This window comes from Rattus norvegicus, chromosome 14, assembly GCF_021556685.1.
Source record: "Rattus norvegicus strain SHRSP/BbbUtx chromosome 14, alternate assembly SHRSP_T2T, whole genome shotgun sequence".
NCBI classification, from domain to species: Eukaryota; Metazoa; Chordata; class Mammalia; order Rodentia; family Muridae; genus Rattus; species Rattus norvegicus.
In genome coordinates this window covers 82,689,936-82,708,007 of record NC_141547.1, presented here as the reverse complement: position 1 = coordinate 82,708,007, position 18,072 = coordinate 82,689,936, and the positions used below count along the sequence as shown (strand labels likewise).

Here is an 18,072-nt window from a genome sequence, read left to right as displayed (position 1 = left end):
ATTCAGTGTCAACATTTAATTCCAGACATCTGCTGTGTTCAAGGAACCGAGCTTAGGCACTACTGGGGATGCAGAAGAACCATTCTAGCTCAGCTCCATAACTGACCCAGAAAGGCAGGGACTGCAGAACCGGAACATCCCTGATGTGGCCCCGTAGTCTGACCTCCACTCGTTCTGCCTCCTGTGATAGTGCTCTTAGTGACGGAGCAGAGGGCAGCCTGGCCAGTCTATTCACAGCTGCCCTTCAGCCTTCATCCAGTATGGCCTCCCTGCCACCTCGGAGTGCTGGTGTGATTCTCATGCACACGACCTCCTGTGACAGACACCTTTAGGCTTTAGGTAGAAGGGTAGCATGGAGCATAAATGAACTTTACAAACATTAGACTTGACTCGTGTCTCTAAGATTATGTTCATATCCCCAAAATTGAAAAACTAGGCAGCAGTTCTGGGCCCAGGCATTTAGGTTAAGGGGTACTCAACTAGTGGCAGCGGTGGTCGAGGTGGAGTGGAGGAGAAGGATATGGTCATAGAAAAATGAATTGGTGTCCCTGGACATCTGAGAAAAATGAGTCTGTTGGAATCTGGCTGAATGGACTTAAATCACAGCTTCCTGGCTTATGCAGAGGGGCTGGTCCCCACCAGGGCTAGGTCTGTGGATTAAAATTGGCCATACATGTGAAGTTCCTCAGAACCTCATCCACAATCTTCAGCTTCCTGGGCTGGGATTATCGGCTAAGTCATCACGTCCGGCTTTGTCATTTTGGCTTCTTTATGACATCCACGCATGCTTCTGTTTCCCTCCAGCCTCTTTGGTAATTGCAAGTTTCCTTTTTCTCCCAGGCCCGTAGTGAGGCTTCTGTAGTGTACTCCTCTCCCTGAGCACTCTGACTTCCGCTGTCCACTACACACAGACCCCAAAGCCAGGTCCCCCTGCCCCAGCCCTCCCCTGAGCTCTAACCCAGTATGTCCTGCTAGCTACCTGACACATCCGTTTTGTTGTTCTCAACAAGTGGAGTCTCACAGCATTGCCCAGATTGTTTTCAAGCAGTCATTGTGCCTCAGCCTCGTAAGCTGGAACTCACAGGCAAACACTACCACGGCCCACTTCGGTTTGTCGTTCAGAGAGCTTCTAGCTGCATTAGACTTAGCTGGGACCTGCAGTGGTCTCCCTTAAGCTGGCCCCTCACACACTTTAACCAAATTCTCTGAGTGACAGACACTACCATCCCGAATCTGCCTGCGTCACCAATGGGAGGGAGTCCTTGATGTCTCATGCTTTATAGCCCTGCCCGTCAGTTTTTGTTTGTCTGGTGTTTTACATTTCCCTCCTCCCACCACCATCCTCTTCCTCCTCCTCCTCCTCTTCTTCCTCCCCTTCTTCTTCCTTCTCCTTTTCCTTTCTTTCTTTTTCTTAAGATTTATTTATTTATTTTACGTATGTGAGTATACTGTCACTGTCTTCAGACACACGAGAAGAGGGCATCAGATCCCATTACAGATGGTTGTGAGCCACCATGTGGTTGCTGGGATTTGAACTCAGGACCTCTGGAAGAGCAGCCAGTGCTCTTAACTGCCGAGCTCTCTCTCCAGCCCCTCTCCTTTCCTCTTTAAGATTTAGTTAGTTGACTTTTTGTTGTCTGTGACTTTTGTTTTGTTTTGTTTTTTAACACGGGGTTTCTCTGTGTAGCCCTGGTTGTCCTGAAACTCACCCTGTAGACCAGGCTGACACCAACCTCACAGAGATTGCTTGCCCTGCCTCCCAAGTGCTGGGATTAAAGATGTCTACCACCATACCTACCTGTATGTACCACATGTGTGGGGATGCCCTCAGAGACCAGAAGAAGGTGTTGGATCCCTTGGAGTTAGAGTTAAAGGTGCTTGTGAGACACCTGATGATGGATCCTCTGGGAAAGCTGGACAATCTCTTGTCTTCTGAATTGTCTCTAGCCCGAGCCTCTTGGTTTTATCTTTCGCTTATTTTACTTATGAATGTGTTTGCTCGTTCCATTTCCTAGTCTGCCTGCCTATTCCTATTGTCAGCTCCCGCCTGCACAGCCGTCAGTCTCCCCTCCACTCTCCTGCCTTCCAAGCCACATGTTCTCTCAAGCAGCTGGGGTGTGTGAGGTACAAAGCAGCCGAGGACGCAAGGTGCCTTAGCAGTCAAGACTACTCTTGCAGACGACCTGAGTTCAGTCTCCAGCACCCATGTCAAGGCGTTCCCAACTGCCTGCAGCCCAGTCCCAGGGGATTTGACGTCTGTGCCCTCCTCTGGTACCTTATTCACATGTACACACCCACACACATAATTATACAAAAGTACCCAGGCTGGGGTGCATGCCTTTAATCCCAGCACTCAGGAGGAACGGGCAGGCAGATCTCTGTGGTTCAAGACCAGCCTGGTCTACAAAGCAAGTTCCAGGACAGCCGGGGCTACTCAGAGAAAAACCAAGAAAAAAGAAAATAAATAAATCTTTAAACAAACAAACAAACAAACAAAAAACTCTGGGAACTGGAGAAATGACTGAGTGGTTAAGAACCCTTGAGAGGACCCGAGTGGAGTTCCCAGTACCCACGTGGCAACTGACAGCCGTCTGTAACTCTAGTCCAGTTCTAGGGGATCCTACACCCTCTGCTGGCCATCTCTGGCACTGCACATTTGTGGTAAATACATATTCCTTCAGGTACAACTGTCATAAACACATAAAAAGTAAATTTTAAATATATGGAACTGAGCATGCAACTTAGTGGTAGAGTTCACCGAGCATGCACAGGGCTCCAGGATAATCCCCATTGCTTAAAAAAAAAAGAGCACATAACCGTACTGCATCAGCCCCACAGAGCCTGTGCCCAGAGCCTCTTGCTCTCTGCCCAAGTCTCACTACTCTTCTTCCCTGCTGACAAGGCTTGTATTGTTCCGCACCCTGGGCCTGGAATACCAGCTCCTCCTCCTTTTGCCTAATTAGCCTCTGCACTTAGTTCAGATGGTTCCCTAGCAGAGACTCCAGTGTTCCTCGCCCTCGAGGCTCCTCTTGTACTTTAGGTTTACTTGTGCAATTATCTCTGTTCTGACACCCGTGACTCCTCGGGGACTTTCGGGGGTTTTTGTCCCTCTTTCAGTCACCAACAACACATCTTTGGCGTAGGAAGCAGAGGTCGTTGAAGGAATTGCCCAAGCTGTGATGTAAGCGCGGCCTTTCCTGCACTTTCGCTTTCCTTCCGCACCGCATCTCGTCCTTCCCTGAACAGCTGCAGTTCCCACAGATGGCAGGGAGGAATTGGTTTAAGGCACTGGGTTTTGGAAAATTGTCTCTAAGTTCAGGTAAGAAGATAAACCTTTGTCTTCTACAGTGCGGAGAAGAGGTCCAGCAGCCCTGAGCTGCATTCTCTGTAGGTTCACCCCAGACAGGAACAAGCCCCGGGTGCTGGGGGACCTCTGGAAAGAAGAGCAGGGAGGAGGAATGAGTTCAGCTGCCCTGGCCCACACTAATCCTGAATTGTAATAAACATGACCTAAAGCAACTCGGGTGGGGAAGAGTTTATTTTATCTTGAACTCCTATACCTAGTCCGCTAGGAGGGGAGGTAGGGCTGGAACGTGGAGGCAGGAACTGAAACAGAGAGCCCAGAGGAGTGCTGCTTACCCACCTGCTCTCCTCTGCTTGCTCAGCTTGTTTTCTTTATAACCAGGACCGCCTGCCCAGAGGTGGCCCCACCCCACAGCGGATTGGGCCTTCGAACATCAGTCACTATCAGGAAGATGTTCTGCAGACTCATCTACAGGCCAGCCTGACGGAAATAATTTATCAGCAGAGGCTCCATCTTCCCAGATGCCACCAGCTTGTGTCAGGTTGACAAATAATAAATAAATTAAGTAAACCGACTAACCATCAGGTGAGACAGTCTCAGCTACACATGAGTTTGAGGCCAGCCTGGGGCTTGTAGCCTAGAACCCTGGCTTGGGCAACAAGGGGATGAAGAAGTAAGAGATTCGCGTATGGAAAGGCTGGGGTCTAGTGGACTGGGCTCTGGCCGAGAAGCATCCAGAAGCTCTGAATGTTTATTATATAGAGTTGGACACAGAGGAGGTATTATATACGGCTGAACAAGGTAGTGGATTATTGCATATAGATAAGCAGGGAGGCTGGGTTATTACATACAGAGAACAAGGAGGCCGGTTCAGCTGATCTCAGTAGGAGCAGGCTCTGTACGGGAGCAGTCTCCAGGCCACAAACACCCAGGAGAGCAATCGAAGGTGAACATTTTCCACACACGCTGTCAACATTTAGACTCCGAACGGAGGATGGCATTGCTGTCACATGAGCCTTACTGAGGGGACAGAGGACAGTGCGCCTTTGCCAGTTTCCCTTATGTCTGAGGCTTTGACCCGGAATGACTGTCTCGTGTCAACAACACATACCCTCTCAGGTCTTCACACACACAGGGTTTCCTTCACTGCCCACACTGGGCTTCATGAGACCCTGTCATAAGCAAACAAAACAGAAGTAAAGGCGAGTAAATAAGTGGCCAGCAGTGAAATAAAAGGGACACCGTGAAGCAGAAGCAGGTTGGTTTGGGTGCCTGGCTCAGGCTGCTGAGCGTAGCTTGGCTGCAGCCAACCTGGGCTCTGCAGTACAGGCAGGGCTAGTTTGGCCAAACTAAAGATCTCTGTGGCAGTTCTCCTGATGCCCAGGTTAGCCCCCGGCAGAGGCGGCGACTGCTGCTGCTGCTGCTCCTCCTCCTTCCCCTTCTCCTCCTCCTCCTCCCCCTCCCCCTCCTCCTCCTTCTCTTCCTTCTTTCTTCTGCTTCCTTCTTCCTCTTCCTCCTCTTTTTTTTTTTTTTGAGATGGGGTCTCACTGTGTGGCCCAGGCTGGTTTTAAACTCTTGGGCTTGAGTCAGTTGATCTTCCTGCCTCAGCACCCCAGTTGGGTGGGCTCTAAGGGTTTGCACTACACTGCCCAGTGTAGGTCCCAAAGTCCTACCTGTGCCAGAGATTTGTCCACACTGATTTCAGTTGTCCGCCTGTAGGTAGACTCTCAAAGCATGTCCGCACCTCTCCGGGTGAGTGTGTCTCTAGACCTGAGGTCCAAAGCCCAGGCCCACGGTCTGTGTGTAGCCAGCCAGCCCACCTTCTTCCGACTACCATTGCTTATTCTAGCATTGACCTAACGGGGTGTGTGGGGTGTGCAATCGTTTTCTCACCTTAAATCTTTTATCAAAGAAGAAGCTGAAGCAGGGAGAGGTTTAAAGGCTTGACTGAGATCACGCAGTAAGCTGTTGTCAACCAGGGAGAGATCTCTGGTCTTCTGGCATCGCCTCAGAGATGTGTTGGTGGTATGGCAAAAGGATTTCTTCCTCCCAGTGCAGTCAGAAGAATGTCGGTGGTAATGAAGATTGTGATACTGAATGTCTAACACTGTTTGCTGTCATTTTGTGAGGTTTTTAAGTAGGGGTTGGAGCGATGGCTCCGTGGTTTAGGTCACTTGTGGCTTCTGTAGCAGATCTGGGTTTGGTTCAATTCTCAGCACCTACAGTTGTAACTCCAGGTCTACGGGTTACAGCTAAGTAATGTGCACGGGTGTTCTGCCTGCATGTGTGTCTGCGTCATGTACACTCTGCTGCCTTCAGAGACCAGAAGAGGCCGTTAGATCTCCTGGAACTAGAGTCACAGTTGGTTATGGGCTGGCATTCAAACCCTGATGCTCTGCGAGAGCCACAGGTGATCTAACCACTGAACCATCTCTCCAGCCCTGTTCTTGTGGTGGTTTCATTTTCTGCACTACAGGGGATCTATCCAAGACCTCATGGTTACCAGGCAAGCATTCCACCACTAAGCCACATCTCATCCCCTGAATTTTCCAGCATTAGTGTTACAAAACGACAGTGCATGATAACCTTCAGAGGCCACCATCCAATTCTTAATAAATTTAGCAGTTAAAATGAACAGGTTCACAGAGACGTGGCCTCAGGACAAAGGCCACCATTCTACTGGTAGTGAACAGTGGTTGGCAAGCAAACTTGGTGTGACCATAACACAGCCAGCTGTAGACTTGAGCTAAGTCAGCACCTGAGACTGCACACTGTCCTTGGTGTCTGAGACTTTATGTCCTAGCCATTGAGAGCCCCTGCTTGCTTTGGTGTGTCTAATAAACAGCCCCACCCCGTTGCCTGTGTGGGTCTTTAATTGCCCAATTGCCCCCAACCTGCTATACAGTGGTCTAGCTCTCCACATCATCCTGCTTCCTCTGCGGTCGCTGTGTACGTGTGGGCTACAGTGTAACTAATGGATGTGCTCAGGGTTCTGTGGCCTCTTCAAGCTCAGAGCCTCTTGTCAGCCTGGCAATCAGCCGGCCTCCTCAGCTGATACAGGGCCTCCTCTGGAGGAACCCCACCCCCACCCCCATGCCCACCAATCAGAGGAGAGTTTTTCACCCTCCTTGTTATCTTCCTCATACTCGAGCTATATCCCTGTCGGTGTTTGTTTACACAGCCAGCTGCAGTCTTCCAGTATAGTTTTCCAAGGGTGGGACGATATCTAGCCCACCTCTGTGCCCCACAGCGAACAGACTTCTTAGAATGGAGCAGTCTCGGTGAATGGTGCCTTTGTAGAATGATGCTTTAGAGAACTTGAATAAAGTCCTTCCTACCTGCAGCCTCAGCATCTCTACTGTGCAACATCCCCACTGGGGCAAGACCTTTTCTTCTGAAATGGACAATAGAGTAAGACCTCTGTCTGTAGCCGGCCGCTGGTGGTGGAGCTCACTTATAATCCCAGCATTCGGGAGGCAGAGGCAGGCAGATCGCTGAGTTTGAAGCCAGCCTGGTCTACAGAGTGAATTCCTGAATTCTACAGAAAGAAACCCTGTCTCAAAAAAACAAACACAAACAGAAAGGACCTCTGTCTATGATGTGGTCATTGTTGTGCCTTTTGCTGCGATAGCCGTCCACTATACTGCTTAGCTTTCTTTCTCCCCAACCAAATCTAATACTACCCTTCTCTCTCCTTGGGTAGTGTTAGAGGGGTGCTAACAAACGCTCTCTTTTCGGGGGCAGGGATTTGAGACAGGGTCTCTCTACATAGCTCTGGCTGTCCTGGAATTCTCTATGTAGATTAGGCTGGCCTCAGACTGAGAAATCCTCCTGTCTCTGCCTCCGGAGTGCCAGGATGCAAGGCATGTGCCACCACACCCAGCAACAAATTCTCTTATTTTCTTGTTCCTCACTGTTACCAAAATAGCCCTAGGCATCCACATCAGACTTAAATTAAGACTGTTTGCTTCTGTGTCTCTGTTACCTTACGGCTAGGCCTTCCTGATAGCACTCTGAAGCACTTGTGATTGGATCAGAGGTCCACTCCCTGGAGACTGACAACTGGTTTTGAAGCTGTCAGCACACATTTTTTTTCTTTTCTTTCTGTTTTCTCTCACTGGCAGACAGCAAGGAGTAATTATTTTATTATTTATCTCTAAAATTCATCTTGTAAGAATCTTAGAAGAATCACAAATTTAAACTTTTATATAAAAACCAGTAATGCATACTATAAATCCCTAGAATGATTATCTACTCCTCACCAATTCTTATTAAGTCCTATCAGGAAGCTGAGGGGAAGAATGGGTATAAGAAATCGATTCCCACAGCCCAGCCTCAGCGAGGGTCACGTCGGCCAGCACACATTTATTTGAGCTCACACGTGTGGGCGTGCATGTGTTGCTGGAATGGAACCCAGGGCCTCATGCACGCTAGAAATCAGCTCTGTCGCTGAGTTACACCGACGGCTCAGCTTGTGCAGAGCGGCCGTGCCTTCTAAACTGGTTCCTGTATAGTATCGTGAGGAAAGAGAGAGAGGACCACAGTGGAGTTTCAAATGAGTAATAGCACGTCAAGGTGGAAGTCCCCACTACATCAAGGTTTAAGCAGCTCCTACCCTCACAGTGACCAAGCAGCCTCCAGAATAAACTGAACTGTCCGTGTGTCCTCATCTGCAGTGAGGGAGCGATAGTGGTTTTTCTGTCCAATTCTCAGGTTACTGTGACAGCAAGATGGAGTCATATGGAGAAGTGCCTGGGAAAGTAGGTGTACTCAGCTTACAGTGTGGATCAGAACCACTAGGTGTTGTTTAATATATAGGTCCGGTGCCCAGGTTGGGGGATGGGAGGACTGGCGCACACCTTTCATCCCACCCAGGAGGCAGAGGCAGGTGGAGCTCTAAATTTGTTCGACAGAGTGAGTTCCAGGACAGCCTGGGTTACACAGAGAGACTCTGTCTCAAAACAATAACAGTAACAACAAAGGTATAATAATACAAAGTTTAGATTCTTTCCCTCACCCTCAGAAACTCCGGTGCTGGGTGGCTGGGTGGTGTGGGGAGATCTTTGTTTTCCCAGTGGAATCCAGGATTCCTCAACCACACCCTAAAGGATCCCACTGGTCACTAAGGAGCAAGTACAGAACGACTGTTTGCAGCAACTTCCGTGTATCCAATCCGGAGTTCAGACATGCAGGTTAGATCCCTGCCTGGCCAGCTTTTATCCCTGAGACTCTGAACAACCTTCCCAACCTTCCTTTCTTCGTATGGAAAAGGGAGGGGGCAACAGTGATGCCCGGTTTAATCGCAGCACTCAGAAGGCAGAAGCAGTCAGATTACTGAGTCCAAGAACGGCCTGGTCTACAGAGTGAGTTCCAGGACAGCCAGGGCTACAGAGAAACCCAGTATTGAAACAAACAAAAGGAAGCAGCAGTCCTTACAGTGAGAAATTTAGCGAGAATATGCAGGTGCATGCCAAGCTGTCCTCTGTGTCTGTCTCGTGGAACCCCACGTTTTCTAGTCAGAAGGCTAAATACCACCACGTCTAGAGCACTCGTCTTTTGGGGTGAAGTGGTGGGGTTCAGTTACTCTGCCCAGGCTGACTGTGAGCCTGGTTCAGGCTGTGGTCCCACCAGCCCTGACTAAGACACCACACTAATCAGCTATCACTTGGCTTCTGGCTAGAACGTAAGTTGAAATTAGGAATAGCACACCCCAAAGGTAGCACCACCCAGGTATGTGCTGTGTCCTGACTATTAGTGTGAGAGAATCAGTCCAGGACTCTGAAAGGGAGCGACAGTGATGCAGCCACTGTTGTGGCTCTAGAGAACCTGGTGAATGGCAGTGACACCCAGCGTCTAATGGCTCTCCTTCCACGTCTGATGATGAGGATCTGCTATGGTCGCTAACTGGCCTGGTCTCGTTTTTAACAGAAAAAGAGAGATCCCAGAAAGAGTAAATTTATAATTTTTTTCAGTGAGTTCCTCAGAAGTTCTGGGCAGATGATAGTCAGGGTAGGCAGCAAAGGCTGGGAGAGGAGCCGATTGCTTGGGCTCTGGAGGAAGTTGATATTTCTAGTTCTCGGGGACTGGCCCATCATGAAGTTTTTCTCACGGGTTGCCCAAGAGTTAGATACGCTTTTGTTTTATCCTCACGGCATAGTCATAGGATCCAAGACCTCAGTGCATCTCTCAGTGCAGCCCCTGTGCCGCAGGGGTGGGGTTCCCACACCTTTGGGTTTATACAGAGGAACGGCCTTTTTCCTCAGCCCTGCACTTCATATCAGTGTGAACTTGGATGGCTTGGCTGGCATCTCTGAGCTGGCCTGCCCCACCCTCCTGCACGTGAGGGACTAAAATCCTTCTTTGAACTGAAAATGCTTCGTCAGTGTTAGTTACCATCTCTCCTCCGGGACTGTAGTCTCTCACAGTCAGAGCCCAGAGTTATATGGGCAGGAGACTTACGTGTTCTCGCTAAGCTGAACACGTGGATAGGCTTGTGTCAAAACCTAGTGTCTAGCACTGACCCTCTTGTAGTTTGACGTGGCAGTGGACAGGCATGGACCCAGAAGCTGGCTTGTGTGTGATGGGCTTTGGGTTTCCTTCACAGAAGAGAATGAGTCCCATTGTAGCTAGCTGAGAGGAAGGAGAAGACGTAGGCATGACGTCAGATGAAGGCTTAGGAGGCTGTGGAAGGAGCTAAGAGCAGAGGTTTGGAGGCAACTGAGGGAAGCAGATGTGAAACACCGTGGCCGAAAGTTAAGTTGGGGAGGAAAGGGTTTATCTGGCTTACACTTCCACATTGTAGTCCATCGCTGAAGGAAGCCAGGACAGGAACCTGGAGGGGAGCTACTCACTGGTTTGCTCCCCATGGCTTGCCGCTTAGCCTGTTTTCTTATAGAACCCAGGACCACCAGCCCAGGAAGGGTCCCACCCACATCAGTCACTAGTTAAGAAAATGCCCCTACAGGCTTGCCTACAGCCTGATTTTTATGGAAGCATTTTCTTTTTCTTAAGATTTATTTATTTATTTTATGTATGCGAGTACACTGTCGCTGTCTTCAGACACGCCAGAAGAGGGCATTGGATCCCATTACAGATGGTTGTGAGCCACCATGTGGTTGCTGAGAATTGAACTCAGGACCTCTGGAAGAGCAGTCAATGCTCTTAACCACTGAGCCATCTCTCCAGCCCAGCATTTTCTTTTTCTTTTCTTTTTTTTTCTTTTTTTCTTTTTTCTTTTTCTTTTTTTTTTTCTTTTGCCAAGCTGTGACTGTTTATTAACTGATTATAAAAATACCACGGGCAACACCGTAGTTCACCCGTCTAATAAGCCTGTTTATCTGGTCTTCCTGTTGCTAGCGTCTCCACTTTCTAAAGTGAGTTGTCTTTTTCTTCATTCCACCTCATGGAGAAGATAGTTTGAAGGGCCTTAGGAAGTCATTTGCTTCCTTGAAGCGTTTCCCAGCTGTATAGATCTCATGAATTAGATCCTCCATGCAGATGATGCCAAATTTACCAAGAGATCGAGCAATCAAGGAATTATCTGTCAAGGCAATGCGCTTTTTATTGATTTTGCCATAGCCTCGCTTGTAGATGAGCTCATTTACTGACTTCAGGCTGGGGTACCACTGTGCCATGTACGGTTCCACAATCCTCAGCGTGTTACCTGAAGCCTTGCTGAGCTTCACAAAGGTGCCATTGAAGATCTGCTGAAGACGAAGCAGCTGTCACACCTTGCGCACCTTTGGGCTTACTCCGTCGGTGCCTCGGATTCTGATGACAAAGGCCAGTTTTGGTTCTGCGGGCGCATAGGCGTTCCCAGCTTTCCTTGCCGTCCTAGCCATGGGAATCTCAGTCGGGTACATCTGCCTGTACTCCTTGTGAGAGTGCTTTGCCTTCTCACAGATGAGCTTCCTCCTTGCCTTTCGCAATGTCTTCCTCAGGTGCTTCACCTTCAACTCTGAGAAATTCCTTCGATTTTTCTTAAGGGTTTCTGGCACAGCAGGAACCTTTTTCTTCCTAAGGGTTCCTGGCACAGCGGCAACCTTCTTTTTCTCCTCTGGTACAGCCTCCATGGTTCCAGCCGGAAAAAGAGAGGCCAGCCCAGCATTTTCTTTCCTTTTTTTCTTTTTCTCTCTCTCTCTTTCTTTTTTTTCTTTTCTTTCTTTTTTTTTTTTTTGTTCTTTAGTTTGTTTTTGTTTTTGTTTTTTGAGACAAGGTTTCTCTGTGTAGCCCTAGCTGTCCTTGAACTCACTCTATAAACCAGACTGGCCTTGAATTCAGACCCACCTGCCTCTGCCTCCTGAGTGCTGGGATTAAATGTGCTACCTCTCCTGCTTACGGAGGTATCTTCTTAAATGAGGTTCCCTCCTGATAGCTTTAGCTCATGTCAAGTTGACATAAAACTATCCCGGTAAGCGCAAGGCCCTGGGTTCGGTCCCTAGCTCCGAAAAAAAGAACCAAAAAAAAAAAAAAAAAAAAAAAACCCAAAACTATCCTGGCATTCCCTATCCTGGCATTTCTTAAATGTTCTAGGCACTTCCAAAGTCTAGAAAGTGACCTGAAGAGGGGAGGAGCAAAGGGTTGGGGATTAAGCTCAGTGGTAGAGCGCTTGCCTAGCAAGCTCAAGGCCCTGGGTTCAGTCCCCAGCTCCGGGGAAAAAAAAAAGAAAAAAAGAGGGGAGGAGCAAAAACCAGAGAGGTAGTCTATCGGAGGAATGGCCATGCTAAGCAGCAAGGATTCAGAGGTAGGTCCCCAGCCAGCCGTGATAGATAGTACACACCTGGAGTTGTATCTATTGAGGGGGCTGAGGCAGGAGGATCACAAACAAGTTCAAGGCCGGCCTGCCTACATTGTAAGATCCTGTTTCAAAATTTAAAATTTTCTTTAAAAAAAGAAAAAGAGACCTACAGAGGTACAACCCAGCAGTGTAGTGTTTGCCCAGCTCATGTAGGGCGTCAAAAGTCAGAAAACTGCAACCTTTCCCTGTGTGGAGTCCTCCTCGCCAACAGAGGGCCTCGTGCAGCAAACACAGGGCCCCGTGCTTCAGATCATTTGTCCAGAGCTTTCATGCAGGCTGAGGATGGAGTGATTCATTCACTCGCCACTACTCTCAGGATGATCCCTTGGGGCTGTCGTCTCGGAATGCTGTTCTCCAACCTGTCCCAAATGCAGGCACCTCAGAGTGTCATCTGGCTCTGGTGGATTGTTTCCAACTCTCGAAATGTACCGGAGGTTAGCACCATCTTGCCGCTGGACCCCAGCCGTAATTGCCAGTCCCAGGATCCCTGCAGTTGCCTTGGGCGTGTGAGACTGTTGGACCTGTCAGAGCAGCTCTCTTTCCTGGGGCAGAAGGGGAAAGGATGCCCACAGTGTGACTTTTCACCTCCAGGTTCTCACAGTTTGGACCCTTTGAAGTTGACCTGAAGGAATAGCACTATCTGAGTAGCCATTCCCTACATCTGGTGATCAATCCTTAAAGGCACCTCCGGAAAGCCAGACTTACGGGGGTCAGATAGATTCCACCTGGGAGGAGCTTCCGCTTCAGCTCAGAACACGGGGAGGTGACTGCTCTGCTTCCAGGGGGGAGGCACTCACATGGCACTGAGAAATCCTCTTATTAGTCCCCCACTAGTCCACCCACCAAATCCTTTGTAAGAAGAGTGGGAAGAGAAAGCCTGCAGCCTCCTGCCTGCATTCCTAGACACCGACTCACTGCTGCCCGAAGCCACTGGAGCGGCAGAGCTGTGTGAAATGTCAAAAGGAGTTATGCTCAGGGGCTCCCTGGCTCCGATCTGTGCCTTGCATCTTCTCTCTACACTCCGTTCATCAGACGGAAATCAATTAGATGCTAGCTGCAGATTTAAACAGGGGCTCCCTCCTTGCCTGATCGAATTACAGGGGAGCATAAGTACATCTGGGCTCTGCCGCTGGGAGAGAGCTGCCAGCCAGCCAGCCTGTGGCAGTCCTCTCAGTGTCTTACCTCCTCAGTCCCCTGTGGCTCTTGAGCGGCCCCCAGCCAAGATCCCGATTCCTTCAAGGCTGGCTCAAGAGATTCAATCTCAACTTGAGACCCAAGGAAAACAGGGAACCCACCGGCACCTCATAGAAATGAAAAATGTTGAAGCTCAAAGCTGTTTAGAGACCTAACCCAAAGCCCAGACAGGCAGGAGCTTTCTGAGGACCAAGTGGCTAGCACAGAGGTTGAACAGTAGTCTTAATGATATTAACAGCTAACATTTATCAACTCTTAATGTGTTCCAGATTCAGTGCCAAGGGCTTAAGGGCAGTGCGTTGTTGCATTCAAACCCAGACAGTCTGGCTCTGGGCCCAGGCTGCACTCCCGAGAGCAGCACGGTAGAGCACAGCTTATACTGTCTAGCTTAGGTTCAAATCCTGGCTTCCCATCTTGTTTGTTCAGTGAGATGACTTCAGTTAAGCAATTTAACCCATCTGAACCTCAGTTCCTTCCTCTGCAAAGAAAAGGGTCTGTGGGGGCTACAGCACCGTGGGGGTTAAATGTCGTTTACACACAGGGTTGCAAGCGGTTGATGTGCAGGCTTAGTGCCCACCCAGCATTTACTCCCCTGCCTCCGGAGCTGGAGTGTTGTCTACAGTAGTGGATAGACAGACTTGAGTTCAGCATTCAATACGGACACCAAAATGTTTATTTTATTTTGGAGACGGGGTCTTACTATGCTATGCAGTCTGGCTGGCCTGGAACTAGATCCATCAGGCTGCCTTCGAACTAACAGTCTCTGCTAGGATAGCACACCAGCACCCAAGCCACCTTTAAACCACGTTTCTGTCCTGGCTTTGATTTTTACATTTTTTAAAGATTGATTTATTTATGTATATGGTTATTTCGCCTGTGTGTACATTTGCACACCAGAAGAGGGCATCGGATCCCATTACAGATGGTTGTGAGACACCATGTGGTTGCTGAGAATTGAACTCAGGACCTCTGGAAGAGCAGCCAGTGCTCTTAACCACTGATCCATCTCTCCAGCCCTGATTTTTACATTTTTAAATGGTTGATGGGGAAAACAAATTAAAAAAAGCCAAAAAGGGGGCTGGAGAGATGGCTCAGCGGTTAAGAGCACCCGACTGCTTTTCCAGAGGTCATGAGTTCAATTCCCACCAACCATATGGTGGCTCACAACCATCTGTAAAGAGATCCGATGCCCTCTTCTGGTGTATCTGAAGACAGCTACAGTGTACTTATATATAATAAATAAATAAATCTTTTTTAAAAAAAAAAAGCCAAAAAGGATTTCATGACTCATGAGAATTATACCGGTGTCCACGAATAAAGTTTCACTGGGACATAGCCAGATCTATTTGTTTCTATTCTACCGAGCATGCTGTGGTGGTTGAAATATTGAGTAGCTGTGGCAAGGGTCTGTGAGACCTATAGAACCTAAAATATTTGTCCTCTAACCCTTTACAAAGAGTGTTCTGACCCCTGCTATGGAGGTGTCCTTACCGAGGTAGAAATCCACCTTCACTATTGACAAGATGTTTGCCTTTAAGCTGACAACAACCCCCTTAGACCTTGGTTTTGACATCTGTTCAGTGGGTACAATCCGTATGCTGAACAAAGGCAAAAAACGATAGCGGATCTGTGGTGAGCAGTTAACCACACGTTCAGTGCTCGTTGTTTCTCATCACACTCAGGGTCTCTGTGCCCAGCTGAAGAAAAGAGAGAACATTCCCTTCTAACCCATGGACCACCCTTGTTGAGGACTTTCCTGTCACACTTTACAGTGACAGATAGCAGCTGCCCAGTGACTTCCGGCTGTTTCTAGTGGGGAGGGGAGATGTGTATACCTGGTGGGAAATACCCTGTCTCACAACCCCTTGTCCATCAAGGTCTGAGGGGGTCCCCAGTCCCTCCCAGTATATCCCTGTGGACTGGGGGTTTGGCACACCCACAGCTGGGGCTCTTCAGCTATGCTCCGCTCCCACTCGAGAGATCTGGGCCTGTCCGCTCCTAGGCACCTCAGATTACTCTCTCCTCCGCCTGCCGGGTTCTCAGTTAAGAAGCATGGCTAACACTGGACACTATCATAGTTTCCGCTCTGTTGCTATATAAACACCATAACCAAAAGCAACTTGGGAAGGATTTCTTTCAGCTTACACTTGTAGGTAGGAGTCCCATCAGTGAGAGAGTAAGGGAAGGAGCCCAAAGTACCTAGAGCGGAAACCATGCAGAAGGCCGGTTACTGCTTGCTCTTGCTCATTTTCTGCTAGATTTTTTTTTCTTCTCTTTTTCTATTTAAAAAAAAAAAAAAAAGACAGGTCTTGCTGGAGAGTGGGGCACACCTTTAATCCCAGCACTTGCAGGAGCAGAGACAGTTGGATCTGCTGAGTTCTAAGAGAGCCAGAGAAATTTTGTCTCCAAAAAAAGAGACAGACAGGATCTTGTTATACAGCCCTCACTGACCTCCAATTCCCAGAGACTTGCCTGCCACGCTCTCCCATCTACTGGGATTAAAAGTGTTAGCCATCATACCTGGCTGTCTGCTGCTTATTTAGCCCAGCCCCACCTGCTAGACCCTCCCACATCTGTCAAGACAGTTCCTCACAGACAGTGCCACAGAACAGTCTGATGGAGGTGATTCTTCAGTTGAGGTCTCCCTTACTCAGGAGGCTCTAAATTGTGTCAAGCTGGCAATAAACTCCAGCTAAGACGTACACAGAGGAAGAAAGAGCACTGCCTTCTGGGATGAGTGGATGACTTATGGGAACCAGTGAAAGGACACAATGGTGCTGGCTGTCCCAGCCTTGCCACTGCTTGGCTTTTGGTCATCAGTGAGGCACCTAATCTCTTGACACTTTACTTTCCTAGAATATGAAGTGGGCATAATTCCACCTTAGAGGAATCAATATGCTTATAATGCAAGTCACACAGATGCATACTCCGGGCCCTGTTTCCTCGTGTAGAGCAGCGCAGCACTGCCCCAGAGTGGAAGTGGATAGTCTCTTGAGGCTGTCCCCAGACCAGGCAGGGGGAGTAGATGAATGGGAACCCCAACAACAACAGAGACCAGTCCAGAGCTATGGATGTTTCTGGGGAGCACCCTCCTGTTGTAGCTCTGCCGAAGCTGTCACCCTGTGCTTTTCACCTCTCGGAAGAGTTAACGCCTTGTAGGCAGCTCTTCAGGCCGGTGACATTTGGACTTTAATGTGTTGGCCCTCCTGCGCTGCCTGCCCTGAGCTGTGCGGTGGACGCACAGCCAGCACCAGTTATTGTCTGTGGCGCTTGCCTGCAGCCTCGCTCCGGCCCCGGCTCCACCCCTTGCTGCGAGGTCTGTTTCCTAACAGCTGCTCCAACCACACACCTCGGTTCTGCCCGAGCTCCTCCTCTTCCTCCCTCCCTCATTCAGGGTGGGTGGGACTGAAGGACGGACTAACTTGACAGCAGCATCTCATTTTAGCTAGTCACCGGCCCCTTCCCCAGAATGCCTGTGTGTCTCTAGCCTCTGAAGAGAGGTACTTCTCCCGGAGCCCCGGTGGGCCACGGAGCTCCGGAGAACCGGGGAGGAGACGCACCAGCCATGTGCCCCTGCGGGTATCTGCCAAGGAACCAGGGGCCTGGAATCGTCTCTCTCCTGCTGCTTCGGAGGCAGAGGTGAGCACCGGGCGGCCGGCTCCAACCAAAGGTGCCGGGAACCCGACTGTCATGGTGGCCGTCTGCAGCCAGCCTGAGGCACTCCCAGACGGGTTTGCAGCTGAGCCTGTTGATCTGGTGTGGGAAGAAGATGGGGAGTTACTTGTCTGTCCCGGCTTACTTCACCTCCAGAGACCCCTTTAGGTGAGTTGGTCTCCCAGACCTACCTCTCATCCCCGCTCCTAGCCCTGAGGGAAAGGCCAAAGTCTTCCTTGTTCTCCTCTGACTTCACTTAGTCCTGGTTTTACCAGAAGAGCCTATTTAGAAGCAGCCTGGAAAAGGGCACTCCGGTGTCATGAAAACAGGGAGGTGAAGGACGCTCCTGGGGGAGCCCCAGCTCCATTTCCTAACAAAACACAGCATGGTGTTACTGTGTCTGGAGAAGGCACAAATGGGGTGCCATTCTGTGACGCTCACGTGTCTTACCTACAGGCCTTGCTGCTTGCCCAGGAATTTGTCCCAACAAGCAGGATGGGCAGGTTTTGCCAAACTAAAAACTGGCAAGGCCTGGGTGTGAGTAGTCTGGTACACAGTAGGCACTGTATACATGTTCTCTTAATGGCTTATTTGCCACGGCTTTGAAGGGTTCCTCAGCTCCCAGATGAGTGAAGTTTCTGGGTCAGCCCCCAGATAGTGCATCTGTAGGGGCTCTCTATGAGGCCTTTCATGGGGAGGCGTGGAAACTTTCTTCCGACCTGTCTGTCTTTGCTCTCTGCCCCACCCCACCTTCAAGAGAAACTCCCCAGGGGGTTTCTGGCCCTCTGGGTCCCTTCTGAATGGAGCCATTCCTGCCTGGGGTGGGGCTTGTTTTTATTCTTTGGGAGAAACCTGTTTTTCTGAGGACTGCCTCCCCTTCACCAGTAGTTCTGCTTGACTTTTTCTTCCCACCCCAGCTTTGTGGCCAGACCTCGCTATGAGGATAGTAATCTGTGGCTGTCCCTAGGCAGAAGAGCAGCTACCATGAGGTCCCAGCGAGTTGCTGAGCCCTTGTAGAGACCAAAAGGGGGACTGGTTCTGGATATTGACTGCAGCAGCGCTCCTTTGGGGCACATTTCATCAATCAAACCTAAAGATACTTCAGAGCTCCATTTTACTGACG

At 49.5% G+C, this 18,072-nt stretch overlaps 1 protein-coding gene, 1 long non-coding RNA gene and 1 pseudogene across 24 annotated transcripts in view; 2 read left to right on the top strand and 1 right to left on the bottom strand.

Moving 5' to 3' along the window:
• The window catches only part of Limk2 (LIM domain kinase 2), a 78,292-nt gene that overhangs the window by 22,206 nt on the left and 38,014 nt on the right, over positions 1-18,072 (top strand). For 8 of the 23 annotated variants that reach the window (XR_015636562.1, XR_015636563.1, XR_015636569.1 and 5 more), the window contains exon 1: positions 16,697-17,117. Coding sequence is in view for 6 of the 12 variants with exons in the window: in XM_087582735.1 (XP_087438861.1) it covers positions 17,065-17,117 (53 nt within the window). In the remaining 6 variants the exon portion in view is untranslated. 23 annotated transcript variants of the gene reach the window in all.
• On the top strand, positions 3,118-3,883 carry LOC148001423 (uncharacterized). The gene is made up of 2 exons (XR_015637519.1): positions 3,118-3,319; positions 3,686-3,883. It is a non-coding gene; the product is annotated as an uncharacterized LOC148001423 (long non-coding RNA).
• Positions 10,579-11,398, bottom strand: Rpl7-ps1 (ribosomal protein L7, pseudogene 1; annotated as a pseudogene).